General features: G+C 37.3%; 1 protein-coding gene across 1 annotated transcript in view; it reads right to left on the bottom strand.

Moving 5' to 3' along the window:
* Positions 1-10,386, bottom strand: part of LOC132404844 (interleukin-6 receptor subunit beta-like) — a 150,469-nt gene extending 140,083 nt beyond the window's left edge. Inside the window, exons 1-2 of the mRNA XM_059989395.1 lie at positions 10,333-10,386; positions 3,681-3,767 (exon numbers count right to left, since the gene is read on the bottom strand). Coding sequence (XP_059845378.1) covers positions 3,681-3,753 — 73 coding nt within the window. The 5' untranslated portion in view covers positions 3,754-3,767; positions 10,333-10,386. The remainder of the gene's footprint in view (positions 1-3,680; positions 3,768-10,332) is intronic.
* Between the last annotated feature and the right edge of the window lie 2,012 nt (positions 10,387-12,398).

Raw genomic sequence — 12,398 nt, 5'->3', positions numbered from 1 at the left:
ACGACTTTCCGATTAAAAAGTGAACCAGTTATCAACAAAAATCTGCCCTGTGGATCAGAAATAACTTCATAATGTGTAAATGAAATTGAGGGGTCTATAAAAATAGACACACCCCTAATTTTAGCGGTACAATTCGAGTGAAATTGTTGACCCTTCCAGAAGCTAAAAAAACATTGATTATCCTCCCTCCTAATATGGGTCTCCTGTGCAAAAATAATATTAGCGTTCAATCTATGGAATACTTTAAATTTTTTTTACGTTTAATCGGATGATTTAAACCATTAGTATTCCACGAGATAAAGTTAATAGATTTATCCATCATACCAGTATTAATTGTGTGTATCATAAAAGGTTAAAAAGACATATAACCCACAATTTAGGAAGAAGGAAAATTGATTCAGGAGCAGCCGGAGATCATGACACCTCAACAATATTAATAATTTAAAGTCGGCCCATAAACTAAAAGCAAAAAAATAAAAAGCAAAAGCGTGAAAAAAGATCCCTACCCCTACCCCCACCCTTTGAAAGAAAGCCAAGCGGCAGGCGCATAAACTAATACTAATATTACCCCCATTTCAAGATGGCAGCTCCATAAGAAGATTTAAAAAAAACTATATAACACCCAGATTAAGATATAGGGTTGCAAAAAAAATATATATATATATCAGTCAGGTTAAAAAAAACTAAAATAGTAAAACAAAAAATCATTAATAAAAAAAAATGAACATTAAAATTTAAAAGTGTAATATACCTTTAAAAGAAAAAATTGCATATTCAAATACAAGAAAGATGACATTTCAAAAGCAAAGACTTATGGGAAGAAGAAACGACATTTTGAAAAAGCCATATTACAAAATATGAATATAAGTTCAGCAATCTAATAAGAAAATTTAGTAAAAAAGAGTTATCAAAATAGAATTAAAAAAAAAGATTTAATAGACACTACAGCATATATAAAAAAAGACAAAAAAAATTCAAAACATTTGTTCCATTTCTAAGTACAGGCAAACAAATAAACGCTTATAAAAAGCAAAGTCTTATGGGAAGAAGAAACGACATTTTAAAAAAATAATTCATTATTACAAAATACAAACGTGTATAAAAAAGGATATTATAAAAATTAAAACAGCATCTATAAGCAATGATAATAGTAGTAGAAAAAAAAACCAGACCCATAGATCAGGATAAGAAGTTATAACCCAACTTCATGGGTTAAAACTTAAAATGAAATGGCATCCTCTCTCCAAAAAAATCTTCAATGTAACTCATAGTTCAAGTTGCACTAGAAGATCGATATTCTTCAACAAATTTCTTCGCTTCTTCCGGAGTGTTGAAAAATCGTTGACTGTTGTCGTTCAGCACAATTCTAAGCTTCGCTGGATACATTAAAGCTTGTTTAAGTCCAATCGAGTGAATCTCTGCCATCACTGGTTTAAAAGCGATTCTGGCTCTCATTACATCGTAGGAGTAATCCTCAACAATTCGAAATGAATTGGTATTGTAAGAGATCATACCTTTTTTACGAGCTAATCGAATTAGAAACTCTTTCTCACGAGGATAATGAATCACCGCTCGTGGTTTACCAGTCGTAGACGAAAACCTCGCAACTCTGTGAGCGCGATCGATAACAGGTTTAGTTTGCAAACCTTTATCACCGAAAATTTCCCACAGTAATTTAGAGAAAAATTCAGTTAAATCACCGGACTCAACTTTTTCGGGAAATCCGATGATGTGCAAATTCTGTCTGCGAGATCGATTTTCAAGATCAGTAATTTTAAACTTATACTGATCCATAGTTTTAGCAGTCGACTCTATCTTCTTCTCCAACGCTTCAATTGTACGTGCTTTTTCACAAATTGATTGTTCAAGAGTCGTGATCTTATTTTCATGCCGCTGAACATCTAATGCCTGCGATTGAATCTTAATTTCAAGCGATCTAACAACTCCTTCAAGATCAGATATTTTCGTGGTAAGCCTTTTTTCCAAACTTGACAGTTTACTATCCAATTTACCTTCTAGTCTGCCTTCCAAACCCGCAAGTTTAGAATCCAGAAGGTTAGCAACTGTGTCGATAGATAAAGGATCCTTAGACGATTTCTTACTTGTAGCCATTTTAAGTTTGACAAGATTAGATCAAATATTATTTTAGGAAAAAAGAGTTAATCAGAAGTAGCAACTCATATGATTAAGTTCGGAAAGATTTGATTAAAGGGTGATTATAGTTGAAAAAATAAAGAGCGCCTAAAAGGCAGATGCTTACGTCGCCATCTTGAAACTCCACCCCCCCACCTGAGTGTCTCATGTCCACAGAATCTGCTTTCTGGTCCTCTAATTGAGAAAGACCCTATCACTACTGCACTCCTTTTCCCTTTTCCTTTCTGAGACACACAGCCAGACTCAGAGTCAGAGACCTGGTCGCCATGGCTTCCCTGATAGGTTGTTCCCACACCACCCCCAACTGTATCCAAAGTGGTATATTTATTATTGAGGGGAACCGCCACAGGGGTACTCTGCGCTAGCTACCTATTCCCTGTTCTTCTTCTAAGAGCAACCTAGGTACCCGCCTCCCTTGTAGCTCCTACCCATCACCTCATTTTCCTGTGTGAGCCCAAGGTCATCCAGCTGCAGCTCCAGTTCCTTAACAGTCTCTAAGTAGGTACACCTTGACGTACTTTGTACAAAATATTTATTAGGGATACTGGAGGTCTCCCAAATTTCCCACATCTCACACAAGGAACATACCATTAACCCCAAATCCATTCTCAGTGTACTAGCTATGTCCTTCAAGAAAAAAATATACTAGGAATTTTTTCTGACTTAGAAACACCACCTGTGCTTGCTCACGCTTGTCCTTGTACTAGTCTGTTAAGCCAAAGCAAGCCCACTCCAATAATAGCTGCTCCACTTACATCTCCTTTCTTTTTATTGGCCTTGCACTGATTTCAGCCTAAAAGAAAGCTGAAAGCTCAAGCCCTTTTTAATCTTCATGCTGCATTGCCAATGAACGATCTATCGTGCTGAATTCAGCCTGCCAAAATTAGTCATTCAGCAACCATGGTAAAATAGTCATTGGTCTGAACACACTGGCACAGTACAATATGAATAAAATGTGGGCAAAGAACATTTGGTTGACTGGCTCAAAGTTTTAACAATTACTTGCATCTTCCAACTACAGTTGACTATGTGGTGATGATAATAAATTAACAATAGAATGGACAGATTAGCTGTAGCAGTCTTTTTCTAAAGAGTGCTCCAATAGACTTGCATTTTATATAGACACTACCATGGTCAACCAACGTTGTTGAAACCTATTGAATTGATGTTAGTCAAAGATCCTATGTGAGACTAAAATTCATGGTTCCTTAAGCAAGTTTATAACAATAATGTTAATCATAGCTCAACTGGCTCACTTCTGACATATGTGGATGCACTTTACTTCGCTAAAGTATGCTTCTGATGAGAGGGGAAACATTAATTATTAATCATGATTTGCCAATACACATCGTCTATTACTTCAATGTTAAAAACAAAAAGCAATGGAATCTAGATTTCCAACACAATTCAGTATCAGAAATTCTGCAACTCACTATTTTTAAACTGCCCACAACTTGGTGCTTGATAATCATTAAAGATAAGACAACTATTTACATGACAATAGTAGATGTTTCTCTTACACTTACCAAGTTTTAAACATTCACTGATTTGTTTGGAGAGACATGTTACCACAAGCCACCAAATGCTCTGGAGAAACATGATTCAGGTCGTCACTAAAAATTAAAAGAAAATTGAAGCATTAGCAAAGATTTAGAACTTCAGTCCTCTTAGTCAATTCTGAATCTAATCAGTACTGCTGACGACCATGTCTTCAGCTTCCAAAGCCGCTTGCTGCTCAATTCTTTCCCTAGATTTTTTTTCCTGCCTCTATCATTCCACAACATTTAGTTTTATTGAAAACAGAATACTGAATAACGTGGGAACAGAGCCTTCAATCGACATCTGTGCCAACAATAATGCCATCTACTAACTCTAATGCCATTCAAAACTAACCCAATCTGCCTGCATATGGTCTATATTCTCACCCCACATTCTAAGCATAGAGGCATAGATAAACAGCCAGCATCTTTTCCCTTTGGGTCAAAATGTCCAATATTAGGACATTAAAGGCGGGGGGGGGGGGGGTGGGAAGAGGGGAGATCAAAGGAGATGCTGAAGGACTAATTTGTTTTAAAGAGCACTGGGTGCACTGCCAGGGGCTGGTAGTGAAGGAAAATATAATACAGGCTTTTTTCAAAGCTCTTAAGGAATTTCTCTTCCAGTGTGCCTGAAGAGAAGCACATTCAAGCACGTTTTAGGAGAATGCAGAGTGAACTCTAGGTGGCATATTCAAATGTCCTGTAATCTCATATCTAAATTATCTAGGATTATATATGGGGTTACTTCCATCAATAATACAAACTTAGAGCTGATGGCAAAGCATAATGGGAATTAAATGTGCAAGCAGTACCAGGGTGACAGATCACGATTATCCACTTCCCAACGGTCAAGGCTTTTGTCACTATCAAAAGACCCTTTAATGATCAGACACTTTGAAACAGTTGAAAAATAAATAATTAGCAAGTTTAAATACATTAAAAACATGAAACAAATCTCCATAAAGGAACAGAAATAAAGTGACTTTTCCCTCGAAGGTCAGCAATCCTACTCAAATCAACACCGGCCATGGGTGACACAAATAGAAGGGCGAAGGTATAAAATGCATCACACTTCTCAGATTAAGATCATTTACAACTATCAGTGGACTTGATTGCACTTTCAGGATTGACCTCAGTGTCCAATAATTCAGACCTACAATGTGCAAGCATGGAAGCTGCAGGAAAAATATACCTGTTGATTCTTTTGTAATCTATTGGGCAATGTAACTACTATTTCTTCCTTCACATCTGCTTGTATGACCCTGATTAACTTTTATTTATATTTTAGATATCCTGAGCACATTGCTTTCAGTTCCCTAAACAACGAAACACTCAATGTTTCAGGCAGAGACCCTTCATCAGAACTGCAAAGGAAAGTGGGAAGAAGCCAGAATAAGGTGGGAAGTGGTTGACAGGCAATAGGTGAAGCCAGGTGAGGAGGAAGGTAGAGGGCGTGGGGGTGGGGGGGTGGGTGGGAGAGGAGTGAAATCAGTTTCCTAAACTGCCTTTAGTATTTCAGAGAGGCTCTGCGTGCAGCATTTTACAACTAAACGGCTTGTTTAAAAATCAACATTCATTGCTTTTGTACTTGTACTATTAATGAGTCAATTGTGTAAATACACACAATGTCTAGAGTTCATCCATTAAATATCCTGCTTCAACTTTTTCCAATACCAAAGGCACAGATTTTCACTATTAAGTGCTGGCAAGTTTAGCAATCCTACAAGAAAGAACTAACCTTATTCAAACTTTGCCTGATAGTACCATGCTGCAGCACATTACATGGAGTCCAACAACTGAATAGGTTTGAAACACACAGAGGAAAACTCAACTGATGACGACCATACTTTCTAGATTAAATACTATGTCACAATTTTGCTGATCCAATCTATGTTTGTGATTTCCCTTCCCATCCAAATAAATTAGACAACCTGTAAATTTTGAGGTGTCATGGCAGAGTAGTAATTAGCATGATGTCATCTGGAGTTTGGAGTTCAATTTCAGTACTGTTCTGGAAGGAATCTGTATGTCCTCGCTATGGAATGCATGGGTTCCCCTTGACTACTCAAGTTTCCTCCCATAGTCCAAAGACACACCAGGTGAGTTCACTGTAAATTGTCCTGTGATTAGATTAGAGCTCAGTTGGGAGTTTGGTGGGGATTGCTAGGGCAGCATGATTCAAAGGCCTGGGAGGGACTACTCTGCACTACTGCTAATAAAACAAATTTTAATTCAATACAAATTTGGATATAAAACTCCCTACTTTATTCTGGTCTTTAAAGTACGTTATAACGGTTGAATTCTGATTCATGAGGAAAACACAAATTGCATCTCACTTGTGGATAACCTCCGCAACCTATTCACTAATCTCCTTATTAAGAACAAGTTCATATCAACCACACACTGTCATGATAGAAACCCTCAAAAACTAATTTCAGAAAAGCTTGCAGATACTCAGTTGTCAGTTAATGCTTACCCAAGTTCCCAGTTCAGTTATATCTGATACATAAAACAGAAAAGTACAGTACAAGAGCAGGTCAGACAACGTCAGTACTGATATAATGCCAACCTTGAAGACCTGCTGCTCAATTTAAGCTAATTATGGGCTTGCATTATCCCATCTGATCTTTTAAAATTGTAGACTTACATGTACTGTACAGTTTTCACAAATTATCAAACTACTAAATTTAGGCAAAAACTAAGTACTCTATCAAAAATGGAATCAATACAGACTGTTAAGAATGGCATCTGAATCATTTGGGTATATATAGCTTTTGGGGTAATTAAATTCAGCATAAAATAGTTTAGACAATTGTAATTTACTTAGTCGATTGATCATTGTGCCAAATAAAAAGTTTTGAAACTTATTACTGAAACACTATTAAAAAAATCCACAGCATAATTGGTATGTTTCAGCTAACCTTTATCTGTATTCTAGCCAACATCTTCCTTCAACTACACAGCAACCACTTAGTCATTCACTTGCATTTGTTACTGAGTATTCTTAACCAAAATGCCCAGATACATACACCAGTCAGCATACTTCCTGTTATTATAAGGATTATGCAAAACCTTACAGTTGAATTTATAAGCTCCTGAATGCAAAAAGTTTTTCAAGATAATCAATCCTTAAGTATACATTGCATGGTTACTTATTTGAATTCATATTTCACATGAGTTGAGCTGGTGCAACTAATCTTAAGTGTCTTAGTTGAATGTTTCTGTTGTCTGGTTGGTAGATTTTAGTCTGGACTGTTTTTGAAAGTAATTATTTAACTTGTATAACAGTTTAATTTCATGTTACCTTCATATTATACTAGATGACTGGGTATGGCCTACAGAGGGATTCAAATCAAGATTAGAGGTGGAATCAGACATATTATCAACTCTGGCAGGGTTTGCAAGCTAAAAAGCAAAAGGCAACATCGTGAATGGCTGTGGTGCTTCACTTCCAGATCTTTCAAGAGGGTGAACCCTCACAAGACAGCAGACCCTGATATTGTACCTGGAAAGCTGCAGAAAACCTGTGCCAACTAATTGGCTGGTGTGTTCAAAGACATTTTCAATCTCTCATTGCAAAAGAAGTTCCTACCTGCTATAAAGAGCAACAATTATACCAGTGTCCAAGAAGAGTAGGGTGAGCTGCCTTAATGACCATCATCCAGTAGCACTCACAACCACACTTAAAAAATGCTCTGAGGTTGGTTATAGTTAGAATCAACTCTTGCATCGGCAAGGACCTGGACCCACAGCAATTTGCTTATTGCCATAATAGGTCTACAATAGAGGCGATCTCAAAGGCTCTTCACATGGCCTTTATTCACCTGGATGATACTAATTCCTCTACTTCCTGAGGTCCTTTTGAGTATGCAGGCCTCTCTTTCATGTGTCACCAGTCCATTGTCGCCAGCACAATCTTCTAAGCAGTGCTGTGCAGGACAATGGCATCAGCACAGTGATGCCAACAGGCTCAATAAACTGATTAGAGGGGCTAGCTTTTTCATAGGAGTCAAACTAGACACACTGGAGGCTGTGGTAGAACAAAGGACCCTACGGAAAATTCTAGCAATTCTGGACATCGTCTTTCATCCTCTGCATGCCACATTGACTGAACAGAGGACCATTTATAGTAATAGATTAAGGCAACTACGCTGCTCCAAAGAGCTTTATACAAGGTCATTCTTACCCTCGGCCATTAGGCTCTACAATGATTCAACCTATAGCCGAGAAAGAGAAGCCCCATTCTGTAAGAATGAGGTAACTTTAAAAAAAGTTCTTTCTTCTTTTATTTTTTTATATATTATTTTTCCAAAATAAGTACATGTTCGGCACAGCATTGTGGGCCAAAAGGCCTGTATTGTGTTGCTGGTTTTCTATGTTTCTCTAATATTTGTATATCTGTACATGTATAATGTTACTGTGACACTGTAATTTCCTTTGAAATCAATAAAGTATCCATCACTTACGTCAGGCTGCTGTTTAATGACTACAGCTCAGCATTTAACACCATCATTCCCACAGGTCTGATCAAAAAGCTCCAAAACCTGGACTTTGTACCTCCATCTGCAACTGATTCTGTACATAGTTTGTACGGATCGGAAATAACATCTCCGCCTCGCTGATAATTAACACTGGTAAACCTCAAGGACGTGTGCTTATTCCCCTGCTCTACTCTCTCTACACCCAGTACTGTGTGCCTAGCCACAGCTAAAATGCCAACTATAAAACTGCTGCTGACACAACTTATTGTTGGCAGAATTTCAGATGGTTCCAAGGCAGTGCATAGGAGCAAGATGCATCTGCTAGTTGAGTGGTGTCACAGCAACAACCTTATACTCAACATCAGTAAGACCAAAGAATTAATTGCGGACTTCAGAAAGGACAAAACGAGGGAACACACACCATTTCCCCCAGAAGTGGAAAAAGTAAGCAATTTCAAGTTCCTGATGAGATTTGGTATGTCACCACAGGCACTTGTAAATATCGTGGAGAACATTCTAACATCACCGTCTGGCTTGCAGCTTCCTGAAGCTCTAATGTCCTGAAGGGCCTCATCCTGAAATGTCACCTGTTTATTCATTACCATAGACGTTGCCTAACTGCTGACTTCATCCAGCATTTCATGTTTGACTCTAAGCAACTTGTGTAAATGCACAACATCTTAGCGCCTGGAGCTCAGCCATTAAATATTCAGCTTTGTCTTTTTCAGGCCCAAAGAGTCCAGATTTTCACTCATAAGTGTTGACAAGTTTGGCAATCCAACAAGAAATTCCCAGTCTTACTGAAAGTTTGCCTGATTTTACTTTGTTGCTGTGCTTTATGTGGAGTCCAACAACTGAGCAGGACATTGCAGAGATTTCATAACATACAAGTTGGGAAATCTACTCTCAGATCTTGAGGGAATAACCATGTTGTCTGCCAATGGTTTCCAGAGTATTCTAGGCAACACTAATTCTGGATTGTTACTACTCATCTTTAATGCTTGGCTCCATTATCATCTCAGCATTTTGTGTGTTGTTCAGAAAATTAAAAACTTGTTTTGAAAATCTAGAGTAGGTTAGGTTTGGAACAAAACGATAAACAAGAGTTCCACAGGAGCAGAGCTAAAAACGACTATATATCTTGATACAAGATTGTAGGAATTGAACCAAATGCACATTTAGCATAGGGGATATGTTTGTTGATAAGACAAAACTATGAAATGCTAGACAAAAAAAAACCTATTTAACTGGTCAGAGTATTCATAACAACAAAAACAGAGCCAATGCAGTCAATCTAACAAAACCAGACCTGCACAGCTCTACAGAAGTAATCCACGTCACTGAGCACCCTACTCATTTCATATTTCTAACCACAACTGGAAAGGTCTAAAATAAGATTGGTTATCTGAAATTGTCAAACACAAAATTTAATTCAAATTTCAGATAACTATATTTTGAATACCCCTTTTGTTGCCTTAAATCAGAGGTTATCACTGCTAATTACTTAATAAAGCTTTTACAAACAATGTTTCTATTAAAGCAGACTCTATTTCTTTTAATCATTATTAATTTCTTGGTCATTTATTACAAAATTTTAAATATTTTCTGCTCATTTTAGCAACATTCTAATCCTTTTAACAATATCCTCAACTTCTCCAGTTAGAATGCAAATTGAATAATTAAAGTAACCATATTTATTAAAATTATTTGTTTGCTTGTAGATATCATTTTGTTTAATTTTCTAACTACTTGGCCAACTTGCTCCCCTGTAACTCTAACTGCTCCACTTATCTCCAGACTTGGACCAAAGAACTAAATTCCAGGTAAAGTGATAATGAAATCAACTGACGTTGCGGTATCAGAGATCACTGGTAAAATGAGGAAAATACTCCAATGGCCTGAGTCATACCATGTGCCAACAAATGTTCTAGTTCTTTAAGAGATCAATCAGCCCACTCCCAAACTTCCTTTGCTCAAAAAAAAAATTGCTAACTTGGGCAGAAGTCTACGAAGAGCTAGAGTTAAACACCAAGCTTTTAACCAAGGACTAGTTATTTGCAATATACAAGAAATCCATATTGTTGGGGAACCATAGAAATAAGGTTCCCTCAGCAATGAATAGTAATATTCCATGGGTTTATACCAATTATTTGCCATACCTGCATACTAAAGTTAAGAACGAGGCACTAGGACACCCGAATGTCTTCACATCTCAGTGCGGAGCAATCTCACACTATTTAGACATCTGTCACCTCCTTTTCCCCCTCCCCCCACTATTATTAATTAACCAAACACTACCTATTAGGACAAAGGTTCACTTTTCTTTAGCTGGGAATAAAAATACAGCAAAGAAACAACAGGACTGTTGTAAAATGAATGGCTGCCGATCCATTAATGATCTGATCAGTTACCATATTCTTACACAGTAATGGAATCCACCAAAAAAAATGCTAAAGGTTATTTGCTCTTGCTAATGTAACAGATTTCATTCAGATACAAATGCTTAATGATCTCTTAATGATTCTACTAGCAATGAAGTGGGAAAAAAATCTGGAAAAATAGAGGGACAGTATCAAATAAATGGCAAAAATTTTAGAAAGTGTCTCCACAAGTAGATGGCACAAATGCGTTCAAGTAGAAAAGCATGTTGAGAGAATGGTTAGTACAACATATGTCAACCTATGAATCATAACAGAGGCAGAGCCTAAAAAAGACATGAGTATAAAAACAGATTTATGTAGAACAGTGCAGAATGTTGGTTAGGACAACATACAAAATGCTGGAGAAACAAGTCAGGCAGCATCTATGGAGGAAAACAAAGTTCTAAGTAAATTATCAAAGTATATGACAGAACAGGTTGCCAACACTAATTCTCCTGCTAACCTTGCCCCTTTGCCTGGTTAGTCACTCCTCCTTGTTCTGTCCCTGGTCTAGTTTCCCCTAGTAGTTCACACACTTTGCCTTCCCGTTCTGCAGTTCTTCGGAGTTCACCATTTACACACTTTAACAGTAAATCAATCGCTAGCTTGGCTAATCAAAACAATCCCTTCAGTTAACAAGCAAACATGAGGAAATCTGCAGCTGCTGGAAATTCAAACAACACACACAAAATGCTGGTGGAACACAGCAGGCCAGGCAGCATCTATAAGGAGAAGCACTGTCGACGTTTCGGGCTGAGACCCTTCGTCAGGACCTTCGTCAGGGTCTCGGACTGAAACTTCGACGGTGATTCTCCTTATAGATGCTGCCTGGCCTGCTGTGTTCCACCAGCATTTTGTGTGTGTTGTTCCTTCAGTTAACATGTTTTACTGGTGTACAACTCAAAAATAAAGATTCTAAACTCAGGCATTTCAAACAATTTCATTTATTTTCACTCACACTGTTACATTGGTTTGCAGAGAGCAGGACAGCTCCTGCCACGCACATTACTTGTCTAAACACAGCACATTTCCTGGTTGATGTCACGGACCCAAAAGACCCGAGAGAGAGTTTGGAGCATCCAAAATAATACCTGGGTTAGTGGAAGTAAGCACTACCACTGGTGGGGAGGCATCATTCTTTTATATTTATTTGAGCACGTGGATACTGATCTGTAGATTTAACTAATGCATTTGTTGTGGAATAAGACTGTAAGAGTGTTAAAATCCCTGTTTAAAATGTTCCAGTTCTCCATATGAAATAATTATTATGTCTGGTCACATGATTGATTAATCCCCACCCCTGCCCAGGAAACCAGCAGTAGAATTTTCTGGTCCTTCCAGGCCTGGCTTAAACCCTGGCTTTGCTAGCAAGGTGAGGAGTTTGGAATTGATGGCTGGTGAATAGTTGTTTATTTACAATGGCCTCTGTATATTTGTAAATTTTTTGTACATACATTTTTTTCCCCATTTGTCTACTTGTAAATATTTTCTTCACAACTTTTGGGCAGCTTTTGCATTTTTTTTTCCAGTTGGCAGTAAATAAAACTCCTCAAGAAAATTATGGTCTATATTTGGTTAAATACTGCAATAAAAACAAATTTAATTCTTCTTGGTCTGAGTATATACTCTATTCCTCTTTCTAAATTCTGTCTTTAATCTACAGTATTTTCTCCCTCCATTTCTGATTAACATATGTATCTGCTCATGACAAAAACCTCTCTGTACTGATTAACTTCGAAAATAGAAAAATTGCGTCAACTTTATTAAAAAGGCAAAAATTAAACATTTCAGACTTCAAAATAATT

The sequence above is a fragment of the Hypanus sabinus genome, chromosome 14, assembly GCF_030144855.1.
Source record: "Hypanus sabinus isolate sHypSab1 chromosome 14, sHypSab1.hap1, whole genome shotgun sequence".
Taxonomy (NCBI): domain Eukaryota; kingdom Metazoa; phylum Chordata; class Chondrichthyes; order Myliobatiformes; family Dasyatidae; genus Hypanus; species Hypanus sabinus.
Note: the sequence above shows the minus strand (reverse complement) of the source record. Positions and strands in the feature narration are given on the sequence as shown.